The sequence below is a fragment of the Diabrotica undecimpunctata genome, chromosome 10, assembly GCF_040954645.1.
Source record: "Diabrotica undecimpunctata isolate CICGRU chromosome 10, icDiaUnde3, whole genome shotgun sequence".
Taxonomy (NCBI): domain Eukaryota; kingdom Metazoa; phylum Arthropoda; class Insecta; order Coleoptera; family Chrysomelidae; genus Diabrotica; species Diabrotica undecimpunctata.
Genome location: NC_092812.1, coordinates 35,863,995 through 35,888,362, shown reverse-complemented (window position 1 = coordinate 35,888,362; position 24,368 = coordinate 35,863,995). Strand labels below are relative to the sequence as shown.

General features: G+C 34.2%; 1 protein-coding gene across 1 annotated transcript in view; it reads left to right on the top strand.

The window, feature by feature from the left end:
* LOC140452397 (cubilin-like) overlaps positions 1–23,382 on the top strand; it is a 76,283-nt gene extending 52,901 nt beyond the window's left edge. The window contains exons 38-60 of the mRNA XM_072546621.1: positions 143–247; positions 304–435; positions 856–1,064; positions 2,874–3,268; positions 4,278–4,409; positions 5,417–5,767; positions 5,892–6,184; positions 7,174–7,570; positions 8,983–9,170; positions 9,226–9,366; positions 9,706–9,877; positions 11,469–11,663; positions 11,743–11,887; positions 12,208–12,428; positions 12,749–12,963; positions 13,219–13,390; positions 17,964–18,268; positions 19,368–19,521; positions 21,343–21,506; positions 22,597–22,903; positions 22,964–23,043; positions 23,098–23,209; positions 23,270–23,382. Of these exons, the coding sequence (XP_072402722.1) occupies positions 143–247; positions 304–435; positions 856–1,064; positions 2,874–3,268; positions 4,278–4,409; positions 5,417–5,767; positions 5,892–6,184; positions 7,174–7,570; positions 8,983–9,170; positions 9,226–9,366; positions 9,706–9,877; positions 11,469–11,663; positions 11,743–11,887; positions 12,208–12,428; positions 12,749–12,963; positions 13,219–13,390; positions 17,964–18,268; positions 19,368–19,521; positions 21,343–21,506; positions 22,597–22,903; positions 22,964–23,043; positions 23,098–23,209; positions 23,270–23,289 (4,605 nt within the window). The 3' untranslated portion in view covers positions 23,290–23,382. The remainder of the gene's footprint in view (positions 1–142; positions 248–303; positions 436–855; positions 1,065–2,873; positions 3,269–4,277; positions 4,410–5,416; positions 5,768–5,891; positions 6,185–7,173; positions 7,571–8,982; positions 9,171–9,225; positions 9,367–9,705; positions 9,878–11,468; positions 11,664–11,742; positions 11,888–12,207; positions 12,429–12,748; positions 12,964–13,218; positions 13,391–17,963; positions 18,269–19,367; positions 19,522–21,342; positions 21,507–22,596; positions 22,904–22,963; positions 23,044–23,097; positions 23,210–23,269) is intronic.
* Positions 23,383–24,368: the final 986 nt, after the last annotated feature.

Sequence of the window (24,368 nt, the reverse complement as noted above, 5' to 3'; positions counted from 1 at the left end):
AAATGTTAAGTCGAAACGTAAATTTTTTGTAAAATATTTTATTTTGTGACGAAAAGACATTTCATCGCAATAGGTTCGTTAACACCGATGAAAATCTTCACTGACAGATATATTTAAAGTGTTAATAATTCATTTTTTGTAGTGCCAATGGAATATAACAGTCGGATCTACGAAGATGATAGAATTAATATTTGAAGAAATGCATATTGATCATGATACCAGTAAAGGCTGTGATAATTTCTTGATGGTAACAATATTACTTCATACACTTTAGTTACAATTTTTAAATCTCTATTTTTTTAGATAAGAAATGGCAAATTTGCAGACTCACCCTTATTAGGTGTTGGTAAATATTGTGGACATACACTACCTGAAAAGTTGACATCTACCGGAAATAACCTGTATATAAAATATAAAGGATCAATGGGTATCGAGGTACAATTTTATGTTGTATATTATGATTAGTATATAATTGATTTATTATAAAACCGTTCGTTAAACGAACGTTACTTGTATTTTGGTGAGAAGGTAGGTACCCTCACTATAACTCTCAATTTCACCACCAAATCAGGGATCGAAGAAAAAGTAGCAGTTTTCAATCAACCATTCACCTAAAATTTACAGAATATTTTTATATTTATTTATTTACTTTGTTTCACATTTCCATTCCAGAAAAGTCTCACTCAATTCGCCGCAATATTTAGGACAAATTCCGCCATTACGGCGATTCTCGAATCACCGCTTGAAAACGCTGCTCTAGATGTTTCATATATAATTTTTGGCTTTTTTTTGTTCAAAACATTTTGTTTAATATAAAATTTGTATTTTGACTGTGATAAAAGTTTCTTATTTCAGGGTTTTAGACTAAAATACCAAGAAGTTTCAGCTAAATGTGGTGGCAACATCATATTAAGTACATACGATAACTTTACAGAAATCAATAGTCCCAACTATCCTAATATTCCCAATCCTCATATAGAGTGCAATTGGAGGATTACAGCCCCATTAGGAGAAATTTTAAGGATCGATTTTGAAGATAGATTTGATTTAACTTACAGACCCAAGTAAATATATTCATAAAATGTATTAATTTTTACTCACGACAATTATTTAGATGTTAACATATGTTTCCGATAATATATTTTCATCATCATCATTCTCATCACAGCTGTTCAATTTTCTTACGTTATTATTATTCATTTCATTTTGTCATATTCTACATTTTATCTTCCAATCTGTTATATTCATTATTTTTATCTCTTCTTCTATCTAATCCTCTTATATTTTCCTTGTCTTCAGTGGGATCAAATTTGTGATTCTTTTTATCATATTTGAAAGTGCTTTGATTATGTGTTCTACCAATGCTAGATGTCTTGATTTTAATAATATTAAACTTATTATTTAATAGGAACAGAAATTTGTGCCCGTAAAAATCATTGGTTTTTCAACAAAAGAAAAAATGAAGCTTACAGAAAGATGCTGACTTGACGAACTAGAATAACTGTAGAGAATTACCAGACAAAGCGAAGAGAAGAAAAGAGGATACATAAAAGAAAAAAAACGAAACCACCTAAATAAGGAACTTAAATATAAAGAAAACCTCGACAGAGAGAAAGAATTCAGAGTATTCTATACAAATGTTAACATCAACAGAAATGAATTCATGGTTCATGGCCACCACAAGACAATGTCGGAACGGCTACCTATTAACAACAAAGAAAGATGTATTGAATAGATGGGTAAAATACTTTAATCAGTCACTTAATATAAAGGAAGAAGAAGAAAACCTGGAAGACGAAAGAGATGAGGTAAGGTGAGCAGACGAGAGGGAAGAGGAACCAACAACGATTCTTGATGTTAAAGATGCAGTTAAAAAACTAGCCAGAAACAAATCACCGGGAATAGATAATCTTCGAGCTGAACAAGGTGGCCACGATATCATAATGGGATTACAGCAGCTTATAAAAGAAATATGGACACATAAATTTCTCCCTGTCTCTCTGGTTCAGAGACTTGGACTCTAACAAAAAAAATGAAAACATGTTAGAATGTTTCGAAAGAAAAGTACTAAGGCGAATCTATGGAGCAGTGAATGACAATGGAGTGTGAAGAAGTCGATACAACTTTGAACTTTATAGAATATACCAGGAACCTGATATCGTAAAGCATATTAAGATAGGATCTCTGAGGTGGATAGGGCATGTAATGAGCATGGAACAAAATGACCCAGCTAGAAAAATGCTCCTTGATAGACCCATTGGTCAGAGAAAAAGAGGAAGACCCAAAACAAGGTTCCTTGATAACATCGATGAAGACATGAAAAATATGGGAATACGTGCTCGGCCAAGAAAGGCGATGGATAGGGACGACTGGAGAGAAATTCTTGAGGAGGCTAGGACCCACGCAGGTTTGTAAAGCCAGAATGATCACGATGATGAATCTTATTATTTTTCTTGCTAATACTGGAGCCACTGCATTAATTAGTATTAAATTAAAATTCCTCTGGTATTGCTCCCTAAAATTTGAGTCTGGCTTTGGAGTTCACTAAAAACATTTCCAGTAGTTATATTAATTTGTTTTATTTATCTAATTAATTAGATTTTAGATCTATCTTTTTATATACTCTGAATTCCTTTATTTATTTTTGTATAAAAAAATAATTCGGTTTATACATCGAAGTCTATACACCGTCTTTTTTCTGTTTGCTTTCTCCGCTATAAAAGAACGAGCAGTAGTCTTTTTTGATTTTCCATTGTGATCTGTTTTTCCTACTTTATATTCCAGTCTCTAAGTTCTTTTTTTCTGCCATTTATTCTTCTGTGAAATGTAAAAACTTCGAAGAAAGTAAATCCTTAACGTTTTTTTATTTTCAGTTGTGATGTTGAATATGTTGAAATTAGGGACGGAGGAACAGAGTATTCTTCAAGCATAGGAAAGTTCTGCCGAAATACTCCCAGTTCGGTATACACTACTGATAACATGATGTTTATAAAATTCTTCACCGATACAGATGAACCTAAAAATGGATTTAAAGCTAAAATATCGATGTCCCGATGTGGAGGCACCGTAAGGGGCAAAACGGGAGAATTAAGTTACACGAGTACGTCGACAATGAACAAGCATAACTGCACCTGGCACATTGTTGGACCTGAGGATCATTTTCTTTTTATTAGTTTTAAAACAGTGGACACACCATGTGAACGATCTACAGCCAATTATGTCACTGTATTTGAGGGTTTCCCAATAAAAGATATTCAAAGCAAAAATGGTAAGTAAATATCTTTAATACAATCTCTCTATAGCTTATTCTCGTATCCAATATGTTGTTTTTGGCGCTGGAAACTCGCTTACAGCTTGTCTCGTTTGATACACCACATGAACCATAACTACAGTTAAGGTCTAAAACGCCGCGCCTTAACAGCTCCTTCTTCCTTCTCTGGAATATGTTCTTTTGTACTACACCCAGGGCTGTTGTATCAAGTAACATCTAGACTTAGAACACTCGCTCATTTCTGGGTTATATCTTTTTTCTTTTCTTTCCGTGTCCATGTCCCACGGATTAGGACGAAATGTGACAAGGCTATAATCCGTCCGTGTTTACAAGCTTTCTAAGGCATTACTTAGGTAACAATTTTCCCTTACACCAAGAGATGCGAGAAGGACAGTAGTCGCAGCGAAACTTTCATGGTAGGATGAGCCAGTTTTTCCAATTGACCATTGTGATGTAGCTGTGCAAATGTGTATTATGTGTTTATGTATGTCACGTTCAATTAACAAAAACTACATGGGATGGCTGCAGTGCTATGTCAAAGTCTGAATTGATCTGCGAGTATTTATTTGGTTATACCTGTATTCACAACACCTGTCCTATTATCCTATGTATTAATAGGGCGTGCCCTACTAGCCATTGTGACGCGTCTTTTAAGGGATGAGAACTTCACCCAGTCTATTCCGATGGATCCTACTAAATTTAGAAGTCCTCAAGGAAAATAAAATTCGTGTAGTTAGCTGTATACCATAAATCACAGAAGTTTTATTTAAAAATCCTTTATAAAAGAACAGAACGTTTTCGGACTAAAAAATCCATCATCAGTATATTTACCTGGAATAAGTATTACCACTAAGTAAGTCCAAACGTAAAGATTAAATTATAACTTAAATTAAAAAGCAGTGTGGTTAAATTTTAATTTTCTTTAAATAAAAACGATCGATATTTAGCAAATTTTCTCTTTTATTAAATGCTTAGTTACCAAAATATATGTATTTGTTTATTTTAGGAATACAGATCGCCAGGTTTTGTGGAAAGAATGTACCTAAGCCAATCAAAAGTGAATCCAATTCAGTAACAATTGTGATGTGGGGTGGAAATACTGGACACTTCTCCCTTAAATATAATTCTAGTCAAACTGGTATAGTATTAAAATATTATTATTATTATAAATTAATTTGACTTAACTGTCAAAATGATTAAGTAAATATGGAGTCGAAAGAAAAAATTTCCGGATTGAACCGTATCGAATTTGAGTGCACCGAGCTTTCGACTCCTTCTCTGAAGTTTCCTAGATTATTTTACTTGTATACTGTTCACTACACTATTATTGCTTGGAATGTTGAACAGTCCATTTAAACAGTGAATGGTGACGTGGTTCACTGACCTGACTCACATGACTAGTGCTGAAACCGAATTGAAATTGCGAACGGAAACGGAATGTTCATGTATCCTGTTTTGGATTCTTCGATTACTTTGGCCTATGTAAATCGTGAGCAGCCCACACAAGTAATTTCATAAAATCCGTGATTGTGATTTTTGTCGATTTTCTCAGTGACATCTTTGATATAAGGAAGAAAAGTATTCGTATGTTGATGGTCTGATTCTTTGGATTGGGATTATGTGGGAGATTGATACCTACGGGTCCTTCTATTGATATGTTTTTCGCAGTAATCATGGACGAGAAGAAATATTTGATGTACTAAATATTTAATGACTGAAATTAATTTACTAAGGTGGGTTATGGGAGTTGGCATCCAAGTAGCGGTTGGCATAGATGGGTTTGTGTTAAACAAGGTCATGGAAATCTTTGGATTGCTCTTTTTTATCAGGACTGATCTCCTAAACAAAAGTAGTGTAGTGAATGGGTACTAGTATTATAGGACTGTACAAGTGAAGTGATCTAGAGGCTCATGGAACTGAGGGCCCGAAAGCACTGATGAACACTTCAAAGAGAAAGTCAATACCTCAGTGGACTCAAATTCGATGGATATTAATTTTTCTAATAATATTAATCTAAGCTTTCAATTTATATATATATATATATATATATATATATATATATATATATATATATATATATATATATATATATATATATATATATATATATATACTTATTGGTTTAAACTTTGTTTTTAATTCCAGAGTGCGGTGGAAAGTTAAATACCGAAAGTGGAATAATACAATCTCCCGGATATCCATCCATGAACCATTTCAACAGAGTTTGCCATTGGGAGATCGTAGTACCTGAGGGAAGGAGAATTACATTCAATTTAATGGATCTCGATTTGGGAGGATCCTCAAAATTTATCTATGATAGGGGTCTTGAACTATTTGACGATACTAGTTATAAAGTACGACGAGCGTTGATCACTACCGGTTCCAACGAAACTAAATTTCAATCTAGTTCAAACGTGATGTTCATACTTTTCTGGTCTATCAACAAGTCAGACCATAGGGGATTCAAAGCCAATTTTACATCAGATCTTCCAACGTGTAAGAAATATTTTTTGTTAAACTGTTTATTTAAAACCTACTCGTTACATTCCGGGCAAAAGTTAGTATTTTTGTGTTTTGGTATACCCAATAATTACTACCATTAAATGATTATTTTCTTTAGTATGCCAAGGTGTGTTTAGCAGAGAAAACGGGGTAATAACCAATCCAGAAACAACAAACAAAGTCTACTCTTGTCAGTGGGTCCATCAGCGTACGGATATAGCAAAAGAAAGAACATTTACTGTAGTCCTCACAGTAAAAACCAGTAACGAAAAATCTGAAAGTGCATGCTCGTATTCTCCAGTCCTCGTCGAAATTACTGCTGCTGATAAGAAAACGGTTTTGTCCAAGTTGTGTGCCTCAACAACTGCTCCCGTTATTATAAGATCTCCGTTTTTGGCTACCAAATTATGGGTAAGTAAATAATGTGTCTTGCAACTTGTTTAAATTAATTTATAATAAACCAATACAACGAAGTATCGAAGGAACCGATAAAATTCTTGAATAAAACACTAAGAGACACCAATTTTCAAGACTCTAGTACTTTTCCTTCAAGAACAAAACGAAAAATAGTAAGAATAAAAAGAAAATCCGTTTACCACAAAATCAATAGAATTCTTTCTTACAAAAAGATGAACCTGAAGTTAGGACTTTATGACTTTTGCTTCAAGAGTCACTCCTGCAATGAGATATTTGCTCGCCACTTACAACTGTGTAATTGGAGATGAGTAGGAACAAAATGGATATTGTAGAAAACTATAAAGTGGAAGTAATCCACCATCGTAGCTATCAGAGAAATATCTATTGTCAAGGTAAGTAGGAAGAAATTTGGATATTTACCCTTAAATCAATGTGGAGGATGTTGAAATCCAATACGACTTATTCCTCCTTCAAAGGTATTGATTGTCAGGATGCATACCATTAGTATTATATATCGGCGTGGAAGTGGCGTTAAAGTCCACTGTCGCAGTAAGTAAATTCGGACAAGAAAGAAAAGTAAGTGGTATCATTTCAAGAACTAAAATACTGGGTAAGTAGCACGAAAACACTAACACTGGTCATAAAGTCTTTGGTAAATGGAATCTGTACATATACCGTGGAGTTCCAAGTCCTGGCTAATGAAAATGCCGATTTCAAGTTTCATGACGCTGATTGGTCAGTATCTGGCTCTATTTATTTATCAATTTTAACTCGCTCACGAGAAGTTGTAAGTGACGAGAAGACACACCGACTTCAAGATCTAATGCGACAAGATGTGGGAGATTTTCGAGTTTCCAGTATTATAATAGAGACGGTAGAGAGGCATATTCTATATATAACACGATTTCAATTAGAACCTGTGAGGTTATTATTAACTTTAACATCATTCATTTTTGGTGAATGCAATTTATTACTTTTTTCAGGCGGCAGTTTCAATGAAATTCACACTCAACTTTACAGCAACTTATAGTACTTACGACTGTGGTGGCATGGTTCACGACCAGTCGGGAGTTATCTCAAGTCCTGGATTTCCAAACAAGCCAACCAAGTCGTATGAGTGTGCTTGGCTTCTTTCAGTAGACGCAGGCCAAACTATAAATATAACCACTGTGTCGCTATCTCTTGGAGATGATTGTGAAAAGAGTTATTTAGTAGTTTATAATGGCGACCTTCCTACTCATCCTAGAATAGGAAAATTCTGCAAGAACACAAAACCTGAGATATTGATTTCTCAGAGCAACAAACTATGGATTGAGTACAAACATGACCAAACCTCTACTGGGACAGGATTTATGTTGAAATATGAAGCCATGAGTTCAGGTAAATATGAAATATTTTATTTAAAACATTTTTCTTTTTGTTTATTAATATCCATGCATCTCTGGGCCAGCACATTCAAGCCGAACAAAGCAACTCTTGTGCTTATACCATTTCTAAAGCCAAATTGTGTGTCACTAATTTCATATTCAAGAGTTTTAACAATTCTGCTTTGTATTATTTTCAAAAATGTTTTAAGTGTGTGACTCATTAAAACTATTGTTTTGTGATCTGAGCAGGATGTTGAACTTGACTTTTTGGGTATTGCCACAAAGTTTGATTGCAGCCATTGTCTGGGGATTGTAGCAGTCTAATATATTGGATTAAAGAGTTCAACCATTACATCAATACCATCTTCATCAATGAGTTTTTATAATTCGATGGGCACATCATCTGGTCCAGTAGCTTTGCCCTCTTTTGTGTTTGATGGCATAGATGACTACTTCCCGTAATATTGGTGGTCCGGTTTCCTCTGTGGTTTCTAATAACAGTTCTTCTCTGTCATAATTAAATAGCTTTTGGATGTGTCCAGTGACACAATCTTTCCTTAACAGCAGTAATTTGTTTGACATGGATTAACCTGAGTTCTGATTAACCTAATTGTCCTCCCCTGCCGGATCTTGGATTCCGAGCTCTATGATCATTAAGTAAATTATCGACTAGTGGGTCCATAATGAACTAAGGATATCCGTGCGGATCTTTAATGTTGTAGTCATCCGTGGCTTTCCACATCTTAATGCCGGTGACTAATTTAGCTCTTCCGCCTTCGGATTTAGTTCTTTTTCCAACTGTAGCTGTTGACCAACAAGTGGGGATTACTTATACCGGTAACCGTTCGGTTAATTTTAAACATTTAGTATCCAAAAATAGACCGATCCAGGCAATTTCCCTTACTCTCTATCTTGCTACTGGTGATGCCGCTGCCTGACATCAAAGTCGGATATGGGAAGGGTAACTTTGGTAATTAGATGGGATAATGGGCCTAGGACATAATTTCCTCAGGAGATTGGAAGATAATTATGGCTCACGTGGACGGGTCGCATCCCCGAAGTAGATCTATCTTCTACCCGGAACGTAAAATAGTATTTACCCGCTACCTTCAAAATTTTTTTTTATATCTCTTTAATATAGAAAAGATATACAGGGTGTTGCTACAGTCGAGCGATAACGCCCTATCATAGAAAGCTATTGTTAATGAAGTTAATTTCCACTTTACTTGTCGTACTTTGTTTCATACAGTACTTCTGTAAGACTTTTCGAAATATATTTGATTATTGGTTGACTTAGCTAGTCTATTTTGTTACCCGTTCCTGTTTCTTTGTGGACTATTGATTTAATGCATCCTTTCTTTATCCAATATTATTGAGTTGCCTGGGCTGAACTGTTGTATACTAATAGAATATAAATACTTTCAGGTTGTGGTGGCGTATTCCATGATATAAAACGTACAATCAGGACGCCAAATTATGGCGTTGGGGACTATCCACATAAAGCAGAATGCTTATGGATTATTGAGTCGGAACCTGGATATCACATCAAATTGAATTTCATTGAGAGATTCTTTATAGAAGAAAGTACAAATTGTACAAAGGACTACGTAGAAGTAGGTATAGTATTTAAATTTGTTTATTCAATACTTTCTTTATTCATTTTCTTAGGTCTGGAGTTGGGATTTGGATCATTGGACCTCTTTAGGACGAAAATGTGGCAGAGATACTCCGACATCTTTACAATCCAAAGGAGAAAGAATGAAAATTTTGTTCAGAAGCAACGAGGAAACAGCTGGAGCTGGATTTAAGGTAAGATCAAATATTATTGAATCATTGAAACTGTTTTATATCTATACAAATGAAATAGACGGTTTAGGTTTGATTTCTTTATAGCTTACCACCATTCGTTGATATTCATATTTCGGCCTCTTGGCTTCATGAGAGAGCTTGCCATGAGTTCGCTGTCTGTTTTATTTTATATTTTACTCTAGTATGGAGTATTAGGGAATTGTTTTTACGAAGGGATTTCTGTCTAGACGAATTGGCATGAGGAGGATACAATTAGAAGTCCCCATGCCAGTGGGGATAAATATAAAATAGATAAATTCGATTTCCGATTTATATTCTCATATTTTCTATCTGTTTTAGGCTTCCTGGGAATGGTTATGTGGAGGAAAATACCTGGCAGATACAAAAACGCGCTATATCGTCAGCCCTGGCTACCCTATGCAGTACAAAAATAGTCTAAAGTGTGAATATACCATAGAAACAAAATCTGAAGCAATTAATCTAAGATTCCTTGACTTCGTTTTAGAACCAGGTAAAGTAGAAAAATGAAACTACCTAAACGGATATTATATATGTGGAAATCTGTGCAAGGGAAAGATTCTTCCGATTTCTCTGAGTTAGAAGAATCTTCCATGTCTTGAAGTTTACGAGTCTTTGATTGAAAAACGTTTCTTTTCACAACTTCTTTTCGCTTTCTGTTATTTTCATCTTTATTATGCGACTTTTCGTCTTCTGACGCTAATGTCTGTTCCTGAATCATTTTATGTAAAAAAAAAACATTTTTGTTCTACCACATTTTTTGGGACTGTTTCTAGTTGCGTTCTTCGCATGTCTTACTTTGAGATCAGCAATTGGTGTGTCTTAAATAGGTGTATTTGTTAATATTTGACTTTTACGTTTTCTGGTTCTTTCCTCTTCCTTCTTTTCTAGCTTCTGCTCGAGTATTAAGGGCGAACTTGTTCTGGAGAGACTAGCAATGACAACCATGATGAAGTTGACAGAACTTCTGAGATCAATGCCGAACATGAAGGCAGATCAAATGATGCAGTTGCCACAGGCTTTATCTCAGTTAATTGCTGTGTTTTTATCTCAGTAGTTTCGTTATTGACTAGCTGTGGTGCCATATCAGGCATTTCAGTAACGACTTGTTGTATTGGTAAGCTGTTTCATTTGTCATCTGCTGTACGGGAAACGGTCAATCAGTTACTGCAGATGCTAGAAAATAGTTTTCAGAGAAAATCTGCCGATTCAATGGCCAAATTCCAGTTGACTTAAATCCACTAATAATGTTGTTCGGAATAAACGCAAGTGGATATGCTTTACCCAAGAATTCACCTATTTCATAGATAGTGATTGTTTTGCCAGGATAAATTATCATCCAATCATTGCAGGCTTCATGAAAGTGAGTTTTATTGACTTAAATAATGCTTTATCTAAAGGTCGAAGTTTTCCGCTTGAGTGTGGGGGGTAAAGTTAAAAGTATAATTCCATTAGGCTTATAAAATTCCAATGAAGCAATTGTAATGTGCGACGGGAATGATGAAGGATATTGAATAATCATTTAAAACTGAAACGCTAATTTTGACCATATCTTTCTCTCAAAATATCATCAGTTATTTTAAAGAGCGTTGTTTTACAGTTTCACAGTTCACAGTCACAAATATTTTTTACGTGAAGCTTTTGTTGAAAGGAACCTTTTTTCATTCTTACATGTTAATGTTGTACAATTTCTAAGCATTTTAAAATATGGGAGATGAACTATTTCCTAGTTTGTTGCCACCTTTCTTAGTTGCATAAGAAATTTCACGTTTTCTGTTAGCCAAGGACTATAATTTTGAGTAACTTATATTTTTAAAGGTGTGTGTTTGTCGAAATGGTCGTAATAGAGCTATTTCAATTTTTTTAGGACATTGTCTACACTATAAACAATATTTACTGTACGTCCGTATTTACTGTACGTCCGTATTTATTGTACGTCCGTATTTACTGTACTTCCATATTTAATGTACGTCCGTATTTACTGTACGTCCGTATTTGCTTTACGCCTAACTTACTGTAGAGATATTGTTCAAAAAAATTATTTTATTATATTTTTATACAATTGTTTTGTTTCTTTGTTGTAGGTAGACCTGATTGTAAATTTGACAATCTTACAATAGCTGGTAAGACATTCCCAGGATCATATATTTATACAAGAAACACGTATTGTGGTGACAATTCGCCAGAGTCGGTTAGGATGAGAGGGACAGTTATTCTGACATTTATGACAGATAGGTGGGTTACAAAGAGAGGGTTTAAAATAGAATACAGAGATGATAGTAAGTATATTACAATTATTTTAATCGTTATCTTCCAATGTTTGTTTTGACGTTGATAGTAAATAATGTGTTTTGCTAGGTTGCGGCGAAACAATTACGGAAGAAACTATTATAGAAAAAAAACCAACAAAACAATTAGAAGCTGGGTCATACCGCTATTATCAGCCAAAAATTAAATGTATATGGAATATAACTGCTCCAGCTAATCAAATTGTTATTTTAATGTAAGTATTATACATTTATGGACCTATTATACATATATATCTAACCTTTTTCTTTAATTTTACTTCTTTTATTAGTTGTAACGTATCTCTGGTTATTTATTTTCTGTTTTCTTTTTTTTATCCCAATCGTTTCATTTGCAGTTTTTGACATGATATCCATAAACTTCTTCCATATTTCCTACACAGTGGCATATATTGCTGTCACATTTAAAGGCTTGAGATTTAATTTTAATTTTGACTTAAATCTAGTAGTAATGAAATATACTACAATATAATTACTTGGTTCTATTTTGCTAACTCAAATTGAAAACTTTTTGAAGGATAAGAAAATTGGGAATGTTCACTAGTACCATGTGTTATGGACAAAATGTAGAAATCTTTAATGATTTAAAAATGGATCGCTCGCATCGTTTGGCACAGTTGTGCGGTAGTATAAATGAAACTTTCCCCATTCCATCGGAGACAGGAAAAATGATTGTGAAGTTAGAAACTTTACCCATGTCTTTTGGAGGATTTATAGCTCAAGTAAAGTTTGCTCATGGTAAGTATTTTTATCATAATTTTATTTAAAACTAGCTTAAATAACTAATAAATAATTTTGTTCCGTCGTAATATACTAAGAGTAGTTAATGCTAAGGTATTTTCCACTGAATCACTTAAATTACAAGTTTTATATTTTGAGATACACAATAAAGATTATTTTATTTAATACTTTATATATTTATTATATATTTTATAACCCAAAGATGATACGCCAAAAAAGAAACATGTCATACTTTAACATACTTGAGCCACTCTTAGCGTTTTCGTTTGAACATCCATAACCGTAAACACTTTTCAACTCGATGAAATTTTTTTTAGGTCCTGCCGAAGGATGTGGCGGTCATATTAATTTGACAGACTCCAAGGTCATTGAGTCACCCAACTTTGCTAACTTGGACTGTGTTTGGAGGATCGTAGCGCCAAGGGACCATCAAATTGAAATTAAAATAAATCATTTTAACAATGTTGCAGGTTGTGGAAACAATAAAACTCGGGATGTAGTAGTGGGATGTAGTGGCTGTAGTATGCTGGAGGTAAAATATTATTTAATATAAATGATTAGTAGAATTAATAATAATAGACGCTGAACAGAAACTAGAAACAAATCTAGGAATTGATCTATAAATTCAATAATTAATTTCAACTAAAAATGAAGGTGTATAAAAGCAATAAAAAAATATCAAAATAGAGAATACAAATCAATAAATGGACAGTAATTGCAGAATACCTAAAGTTGTCCCATTTCATTTATTTATCTATTATTGTAATAATTTAACTATATTTTGTAGATTCGAGATGGCGCGAGTCCATTCTCTGAAAAAATAGAAACTCTTTGCGGGAATATTAATGAAGCTGATAATAGACCGGCAATACGTACATCAGGAAGTTTTGGTTATATCAGAATTGCGATTTATGGACAAAAGACAGATGCCTTCAAACTTACGCTAACATCTGTGATGTGTAAGTATTTTTTTTTCTATTACAGCTTGGTATGTTATTCATAGAAAGTTCACTTAATGTCGGCTACCAAGTTTTTCAACACCATCTTGTTAGTTACTGATCTGAATAGGATGCTAGAGGATGATAGAGGACTTTTTTGGGACAATATTAATTTCCATTCTACTGTACCAATAAACTGTAGGGGATTTAAAATTATTTTATACTTATGTATCGGACTAGGGTAGCGAGTAGGAACTCTTTAAATTCTTGAAGATAGTCCTATCAGGGAAAATGAATCAATCCCTGCCCTCCGCAGATTCCGGGGGTTGCTTGACCCGGGAAACTAGTACCTGTTTAGGGTCTCTTGTCCAGGGTTACGGATGAAGTCCACAACGGCAGCCACGGCGGAGAAGCAAAACTTGGGTACGGTGCGGATGGCGTAAGTGGCCAACCCTCGATTTTAGGGTTGATATAGAATCAAGTCAAATACTGGCCAACGGTTTTGGGCGGAGGAACTGGTAGATGTAAGGGCACTCTTTTGACCTGAGATAGGGAAATCTATCTCGAAAGCGGATGAACCAAGGAATGGTCAACGGCATAAGGATGCAGAGGGCAATGGGGAACCATTGCATTAAAGACTCATAGAGTACCCCTAGAAATCGTCATGGCAGTTAGTGACAAGCATCACCGTACTAATCATGGTTCTCGGGCAGAGGGAGAAATAACAATGATGACAGGGCTCCTCAGGTCGTTAACCAACGAAATCCCTGCGTACTAAAAATACAAAATTCAACTTTTAAAATAGCGACATGGAATGTTAGAAGCATGTATGAGCCTGGTAAACTAAGGAACATAGAACAAGAAATGATGCGACTTAAGATCGACATATTGGGAATAAATGACACAAGATGGCTCGACTCCGGTGAACTACGTACAATCATTGGTCGACTTTTCTACTCTAGTAGTACCGACAGCCAACATCGGTATGGAGTAGCAATTAATGTCAATAAAAAAGTTGCAAAATCAGTTTTAGGCTTTATACCAATATCGGAAAGAATTATGCTAATACAAATGATGACAACACATGGGAAACTAAACCTTATTCAGATTTATGCGCCAACCGCCGATAAAACAGAGGAAGAAATTGAAAAATATTACGATGACCTTCAAAAAACCCTACAAAATACAACATCTAGAGATATAACAGTAGTCATGGGTGATTTTAACGCCAAAGTTGGAGAAGGAAGATGTGAGTCTACTGTAGGTATATGGACTCGGTGTTCGAAATGAGAGAGGAGAACGCCTTATAGAATTCTGCCTAGAACATAATCTTGCGGTAATGAATACTTTCTTCAAACTGCCTAAACGGCGCTTTACACTTGGAAATCGCCAGCTGACAAGGTCGATTTGACTATATTTTAATAAACCACAGATACCGAAACGCAATACAATCGGTGAAAGTGTACCCAGGTACAGACGTGGCGTCGGACCACAATCCTCTTGTAGCAAAATTCCAACTTCAGTTAAAAAATATAGAAAAAAGCTACAAAAGTGATAAACTAAACATGCAAAAATTAGAATCAGAAGACGTCAAAGAAAAACTGAAACAAGAAATTAATGCAAACCTAGAATCCACACCGGAATCAATTGATGGTGATGTAGAACAACAGTGGCAATTCTTTAAAAATGCAATTATCGAACCAAGTCGCAGAGAACTCACAACAACCAGATGCAAGAAAGGAGATTGGATGACAGAAGAAATCTTGGAAATTATGTAGGACAGAAGAAGGCAAAAGAATATCAACATAACTCAGTATCAACAGCTGCATAATCAAATAAGAAGGAAAATAAGAGAAGCTGAAGAGACCTATTTCGCTGGAAAATGCCAAGAAATAGAAGACTTACAAAACAAACATGATAACTTCAATCTCCATAAGAAAGTTAAAGAATTAGCTGGGGTAGCAAAACAAAAAATCTCAAGCATACTATTGGACAAACAAGGAAACATTTTAGTGGAGACAGGACAAAAATTAGGAAGATGGAAAGAATATCTTCTTCTTCTTCTTCTTAGCCTTCTGTCGTCCATGTTTGGACATAGGCCTCTCCCAACTCCTTTCATCGGTCTCTATTCTGAGCAACATATTTCCAATTTGTTCCGGCTATTTTTTATCTTCCTCAGAGACAGGAAAATATATATGAAGATAATCAGAGTAAAGACGAGGGACCCGAAATAACAGTCAGAACTTATGCATGCAGTAAAGTCCATGAAAAATAATAAAGCTGCTGGTGCAGGTGAAATACCAAGTGAATTGCTAAAACTGGTTAATGAAAAAAAAATCGGTTGCCTGTAAAGTCGGTTTTACGGGCGAAGATTTTACGTGACAACGTCTTTTTCCCGGTAGAATATTTATTGATATGAATATTATTAAATTGCACAACAGGAACAAGGAATTGAATGAAAATAAGAATTGCATTACCGATTTATTAGGTATTTTATATATTATTTATATTTTATATATTATATTTTTATATATTATTTTATATATTATTTATTTTATATTATATTATTGATCTTATTATTTTCTACAAAATTTATTTGAAAATTTTTTCGATATATCAATTAGTTGCGGAGATATCGATCATTGAAGTTATTGTTTGCTACCAGTATTTTATATATTTATTTTTTTCAGTTATAAAAAATTACTATTTCCAATTGTGTCTACCAAGTATGGTCACATGTATTTGCCTACATATTAAATAATAATAAGTACAGATAATGTTATGTGACGTTCACTTCTGATTATATATATTTTAATATTTTTAATTTTAAAGAATCAATTTGAAAATCAAAACACTTATTCAGATCGAAGGTTCAAATTTTTGCTAAATAAATTTGAAATTAATTAAAATTTGTAAATGTAAATGGTAAAGTTGAAAATTAAAACATTTACTAAAATTGGAATTTGAAATTCTTGCTAAACACAGTTAAATTCTAACTCCGCGCGTGGTGATTGGTCGGTTTAGTTCGTTTGTTTGGTCGCCCTGTTTTGACAGGTTAGAAGTTATAATTTGTTATTTTAAATGTTTGACTAGCAATACGCGCTGTTTCTTCTCAATCGACTGAATTACGATTGATTGCAGAGTGATTTAAACTAATAATTTACTTAACACTATCAACATTTGTCAATAGTATGATATAACCTATAAACTCAGTTTCTCAACTTTTGTGTCAATCTAACAATTAATCAATCAATCATAGTTTACGATAATGAAATATTAGTGTACAATTATTTACCTTTATTGTTGTAGTTGTTGTAAATGACGAATCTAAGCACTCCACATTTTCACTACAGACACAGCTGACGATACTTTCAACGATTTTCAACTTTAGCGATTCAACGCGCCTAATTCTCTAGAGCCGCGCGCAGCGGAGCGATCATGTTTGAGTGGGAGAGAGACGCAAGGCATTGGCCGGTCCGGCGGGCCTCTCTTTCGTTCGGCGACTCACTGTAACAGACGTGAGCGGGCGTTACACTTTTTCTTAAATGACTCCGAGCCACAACCTAATTTAAGACGTTGTCACGTCAAAAACATAGATCTTTTAGTCCAACTACTGAACACAATCTATTCCACAGGAATCATTCCACATGAAATGCTGACATCAACATTTATTTGTCTACCAAAGAAAGTAAATGCCAAAGAATGTAGTGATTATCGAACGATCAGTCTAGTGTCACATACCTTAAAAACATTATAAGTATATAACGATTATACTGCAGAAATAAGAGTCAGAATTGAAAAAGCACGTGCCAACTTCGTGAAAATGAAAAAGATTTTATGCAGCAAAGATCTGACATTGGCCCTCAGAATAAGGCTAATTAAATGCTATGTACACAGTATACTCTACTGTGGAGCTGAATCATGGACATTAAACCGGAGTACAATAAATCGACTTAACGCGTTTGAAATGTGGACATTTAGAAGATTGTTAAGGATTCCATGGGTAGATAGAGTCACGATTACAGAAGTGTTAAGGAGAATAGGCAGAGAGAGGGAAATGGAAAATACAATAAAAGAAGGGAAATTGCAATATCTCATACATGTGATGAGAGGCGAAAGATACAACATCTTGAGACTCATAATTCAAGGAAAACTAGAGGGTAGGAGAAGCGTAGGAAGAAGACGCGTTTCCTGGTTGAAGAACCTGAGAGAGTGGTTTGGTTGCAGCTCAAGGCAATTGTTCAGAGCAACTGCCTCGAAGGTCAGAATAGCCATGATGATTGCCAACCTTCGTCGCGGAGATGGCACTTAAAGAAGAAGATCGGACTAAAGTTTTAGAAGGAAAGATGTAACAGAAATATAGCAACACTGTTTAAAAGTCATACCTACTGCTTCGAGATAGTGGCTGCCCCTCACTTCTATTCAACCATTTAAGTGTTATCTTTGTTCCACATACTGAATAATGTATTCGGTAGTTTAAAAATTGCCTTATTGGTATACATATATATATATATATATATATATATATATATATATATATATATATATAATACTGCATAATTTTTTACATTTATACAAATATTAATGATTTTAGCAATTTGTGGTGAGTCCGTATTACTAGCCACTAGTGAAGTGAAAACTCTAACGTCGCCAGGATTTGATGACGGCCATTATCCATCTTACATTAAATGCAGCTACGCCATATCCACCGGATCTATATATGATAAAATCGTCCTTCACTTCGACGAGTTTGATATTACCGATGAGATAGTTGTAACCGAAGAAACCAGGGACTGTATTGGAGATTATATTCAAATTTACGAAGATCCAAATCTTGGCGTTGACAGAGGTTTGGGTTCAAGTGTCGTGTATAATGGCGCTAATACACATGCAAATCTGGTAAGTTTCTTTTTTCTTATATATCCCGAACAGTACTGAGCGATTCAAAAATAATTAGAAAAGGTAATTAAATTGAAAAGGATACCCCGGAGCAGATGTCAACTCAGACCATAACCCGCTGATAGCTAGAATGCACGTGAAACTCAAAAAGATTGTGATACCTAAAAATAAACCAACGTTTGATTATACAAAATTAAGAAAAAGAGAAACACATCAAAAAGTGATCCAACAAGTCAACTCAAATATAACAGAAGTAGGAGAAGAAATCTTAACATCAGAAGATGTCAATGAAAAGTGGATTCAGAAGGCATTCCTAAAGGCTGCAGAAGAAAATTTAAAGCCTGAAAAGACAAATAAAAAACAGAAGTGGATGGCTTCAGAAATTCTAGCATTAATGGAAGAGAGGAGAAAAGTCAAAGGGAGAAATGAGCCAAAATATCAAGAACTACAAAGTAGAATAAAGTAGAGATAAAAAGGGCCAAGGAAAAGTGGTTAACAGATCAATGCATAGAAATAAAAGAGTGACAGAAAATACGACAGCTTTAATATTCATAAAAAAATAAAAGAATTAACAAATACCAAAAAGCGAGCACACTATGGGATACTCAAAGATGATAATGGTAAACTCATTGTAGACATCAAAGATAAACTAAGATTTTGGCAAGAACACATAATGAAACTATTCGACGATGATAGAATGATACAAGAAGAACCATAGAAACAAACAGGACACACACAGAAACCACAGAAAATAAATCTACACACTGTTGTCTAAAATTATCACCATAAAACCATTTTATTATTTAAACCTTTTCTGCGGCTGTATAAACAGGCATGTTATTTACAAAAATAAATTAAAAATCTACGCTCTTATTGCTTTAAACAACCACTCTATAAAGACAAATAATTATTGGCGGCGGGGCAACGGTGGTTCGTGGAAAGTGGACGGCGCGCAGTGTTGCCATTTATAGTGTGTATATCTAATTTAAAACTTAACGTAAATAATATAAACTTAATATATTACGTTTCTTTGTGTGATTTTGAAGTGCCCGACGGGAATATCTGGATTTTGTGTTTAATTTGCATTTATAAATTTCAGATGTACACTGATGTTAAGGGACGGCACCTATTTTGTGGGAAGGACGAAAAACCTTTCGACTACTATACATCCGGACGGTCCGTTACTGTATCATTGGTTAGCAAAGACAAAACACCAAAAGGAAAAGGTTTCAAATTAGAATATTCACGAGCAGGTAACTATAACGGTTTTAGTTGTAGAAAACATTTAAAAAGTATTGTAAGAACTTGAAAGATATTTTTTATAAAGTTTTTGCTATTTATTTCTTCAAAACTTGCTGGATAAGGTAAGCTAGGTTTCTTGGATAGTTACAGTTCAAAAGTATATCTCTATTTACGTCCAGACAATTTCTATTCAAATTTTACTGCTTTAAATAAAACATCCTTAAAATATAGCTTAGATATGTGACCTTTTGCTGTTTAATGATTTTTAGATGCTGTCTTTAGTTATTAGCTCTTCTTAAGACATCTTCATGTAATATGCAACCTTCTGGACACAACATTTCGAACGCTTCAATACTGTTTAGCGATCTTACTTTAAGTGACTAGGTGTAGCTACCGTACATTATTCTTGTCCATATGTAGCATTTTAGAACGCGAATAAGGAGACTTAAAGGAGTTTCGCGCTGACAGGGGAAGTTATTGAATTTGATAAAAGTATTTCTAGCTATTGCTACTCGTATCTTCACTTCTTCGTCGCAGTTCCATTTACTCCGCATTCCTTCGAAAAAGGTATATTGTCAGAGTTCCCAAAGACAGCCATTATTATTCCTCTTCATAAGGGCGGTGAAAAATCGAATGTCTGCAGCTATAGACCTATTGCCTTACTACCGGTCCTATCCAAAATTATTGAGAGACTTATAAAAGCCCGACTTATGTCCTTTCTAGTTGAAAACATTTTATCACTAAGTCAGTTCGACTTTTTATCTAATAAATGTACCAGTGATGCTATGTTTTCTGTACTACATGAGGTCTATCAAGCACTAAACAATAATCTTTACACTGCCACTATTTTTTGTGACCAAACCAAAGCTTTGGATTATGTAAATCACGACATTTTGATAAAAAAACTAAATTTCTACGGAATTCGAGGTATTTCTTTGAATTGGTTCCAATGTTACTTGAGGAAAAGAAAACAGTTAGTTAGAGCAAATGATACTGACTCCAGTCACAAAAGCATTGTATGTGGAGTACCACAAGGTTCAGTATTGGGTCCTCTACTTTTCCTTATCTTCATAAATGACATCACTAACTTAAAAACAATGGAAAACATTTTCTCTTTGCTGATGATACCAGTATTACCTGGAGGAACTCCAATATTGCAATTCTTCATGCAACTATAACTTCTGATCTACTTAAAATAAAACCTGTTCCGACTCTAATTTACTCTTTTAACGTGGATAAGACAATAGCAATATCCTATAAAGGAGCTCTTCGACCCTTGTTTTTTAATAACAGCCAGATCAGTATCGTTGATTCTCTAAAATTTCTTGGGATTTTTATAGACAGCAACCTTAAATGATCCCTTCATATCGATTTGTTAAATAAGAAAATAGCCTCAGCCTGCTATGCAATAACATCTGTTTCAAAGGAAATCAATTTAGCATCTTCCAAAATAACATATTTTTCTTTGTTCGAGTCTCATTTTCGATATGGTCTTCCTTTTTGTGGTTCTAGTTAAACTGCTAGTTTAATTGTTATTGTAATTTTTTTGACTTTTTGTAAGCTTTGTCCATAAAATTGTACAATTTTCAGTGATAATAAAGCATATTTCTATTCGATATTTAAATTTCTCAACTCTGTCTATAAGTTGGTCGTTTATTTTCAACTGTACTTGCATATGGGATTGTCTGCTGATTTTATCATTAATTTAGATTTTGTGATGTTAATGTTCAGACCATTTTCCTCTCCCACTGTATTATTATTATTTACTATTTATTTTACTAGGAAACTATACACTCTCATAATTCTAAAAACCACTACTTTTATATTTTTAGGTTGTAACAGAAATTACACTGAACCTCAAGGAAGAATCACGAACGGAAATAGTAAAGGAGACTGTAAATTCTCGATTATAGTACCAGAGAACAGTACAATCTCAGTATACTTCAATTCATTTTACATGTATTTCACTGCAAACTGTTCGGAGAGTGCACTTGAGGTAAGTACATTGAATATGACTTTTTTCTTTGTTATTTTCTTTCCCAACTTTCTGAATTTTATTCAGAAACTGTAGTAAGAGTTGAAGAAAGGAGAGAAGAAAAGAATATGAAGAAAATCAACAAAATATTCTACCAAACATTGGCGAAGTGCAAAAATGTAGAGAGCAAAATTCAGTTAGATGAAGACTTGTCTCGTACTCGACAATCACGATTAATAAAGACGTTATGGCGATACCACACTTCACTATGTGTTATTTGTTATGCTGCTTCGCTGTGTTGGCCAAATATTTGTTATTCGTCAGCTAATAATAAACACACTTGCACACCGGTGGGCCAAACATGCTAAATATTTTTTCAAGCCTCGAGCTACCTCTAGAACGGAAAGCGAACTGATAAAGTTCGAGTTTCAGTTTAATTCTCTAAGTATGCTGCTACTCTCACAGCTTTAACCCACATGCTTTTATCAAAATTAAAGCAAAAATAAATTAAATCTTGCCTTTTCCATAAAGGTTCTGTTATAAAGTTCAGAAATACCATTTTTGAGGAGTATTCACCTCCATTATCACACCCTATTCGTTCAATTTTTATATTAAATTTAGCAGTGACCATATCAATATGTTCTTTAAATTTATCTATTACTTCAGATTTCTTTTCAATTAAATAACCTATAGAAAATGTAAATATTGGTCTAGTATTTGCGCTATTAATCGCAAAACCAAACCGTGATTGGGTTTAAATAATTGTAGATATCATACTTAAAAGTATTCAATTAAACGGCATAATGCCGATGTAAATGGATTACTATCCAGGAAGAGTATGTCCCTACTCGAATTAACATTTCACATCCACATGGGTATTCGAGAGTTTAGATAGTACAACTAAGGCACCAGCTTATTCTAATAACAATTTTATTCCCAATAATTAGTTGGAGAAATCATTTCCATCAAAGGGTTTATAAAAACCATTTTATCCTTGCTTTATAAAAATTCAACAAAGTCAAGCACTTGTGCTTCGACTCGATTTAAATCGATTTAAACGTGACTGAATCTTGTGATACAATATCTTGAAACTTTTACATTTGGTTTTTAGATCAGAGATGGTTCACCAACAGGAAAGGTATTATTGAAAGCATGCGGTTACCGTTTACCTGATCCGGTATTTTCTACAACGAATAAACTATATTTCAATGCATATAATAAACGAATAAATGGATTTTTACTAAGATATGATATGCTCTATGTTAGTACCGAAGACGACCCTGGATGTGGAGGCTCCATTTTCACAAACAAAGGAAAGATCTACAGTCCCTTATATCCAAACCTTTATAGGAAAGATAAAGTGTGTGAATGGACAATAAAGGCACCAGTTGGTTTACATCTAGCTCTTAAATTTTCAAGTGAGTACTTTGGTTTATTAGACATGTTGCCGTTTTAATAAAACGTTTGTACCCTTGCAGCTTTCGATATACAAGGATCTTGTGATTTCACAAACTTACGAATAGATACTGGAGCCAATTCTGTAGAGTTATGTAAAAATGTAAGTATTATTAATAGCGTATTACACACTCAATAACTGTGTTCAAATTTTAAGGCTGATCCTAAAACAATATACCGATCAAAATCGACAATTACCATCACGTATACTTCTTCTATCCACAATGGGGGCACCGGGTGGATTGCCATCTTCCAAGCAGTGTCCTCAGGTATTTACATGAAAACGAATATTTTCTTTACAATTACTTTAATTTTTGTTTTATTTTCAGATGTGACAGACATCAATTAACAGTTGGTTGAGAAGTTTGTTGTCTATTGTATTTTTATTTAAATATTGTATTAAAAATAAAATTTGATAAATATAAATTAATTTTATTATAAACGTCTGCCTTATTTAATTACCTTGGTTCCAAAATTCTTGATTGTTAAGCCATACGTCGTCAATGCTGCCGGAACTAGGCTGTACCTTGTGCTTTAACAAACCTCATTTAATTTCGAACAAGAAAAAAATTATAAGTGAACGTATAAGGACACCTGCTTTTAATCACCAGTAGTACAGAGAGCATATGCGTCAGTCACAGAACAAAAATTTTGCCTTTAATGTTTGAGGATATTGCAAATGGGTGACGAGTTAAAACCAAAACGAACATCTGTCATGCCATTGTGAAAATAGGACTGGCCACTTAGTTGGCAACTGGGCCATCCAGAGCCGCATATTAGAATCTACTGCGTGATTTTATTCTTTTGGACTTAAATTCGGCTTATTCCGTTCGGCATGACATTCGTTCCAGGAATTGTTATGCGTTTTTGCGGCAGTTGGGGCTAGCAAAACCGGTGGCTATAAAGAGTTTTTTTCTTGGAATCGGCTTCTTACACCCTGATGTTAGTCTGCATCTTTTTGGTATGAGTTGATCTGACCTCACTGAGCAGGCTGACTCTGCTGTAAAATAAACCTTTTATTTTTCCCTGGATAATAAGGCAACGAACATCGTATTTACTGTCCAAAGTAGCGTGACTAGTGTGTCTAGTGTGCAAAGTGTTTATCGAGAAGAGGAAAAATATTTGGGTATATTCTTTTGATTCCATTAGAAATCAGCAACTGATATCTCTTTAGAATAACTTTCAGCTGCAAAAAAGCCATTCCAAAAAGGTGTGTTGTTATTTCTTCTTGATGAAACAAGGAAAAAAATATTATTTCTAAACCAAATTTAAAACCCACAGTATGTATAGCTTTAACAGACCTTTTAGATCCATTGCTCGATGGATAATGTCCATCGTTTTCTGTTCCTAGCTGTCAGCTTCCAATCTCTGATTCCCATCTCTTTGACATCTTCCATCACTACATTTCTTCATTTCTTTTTTGATCTT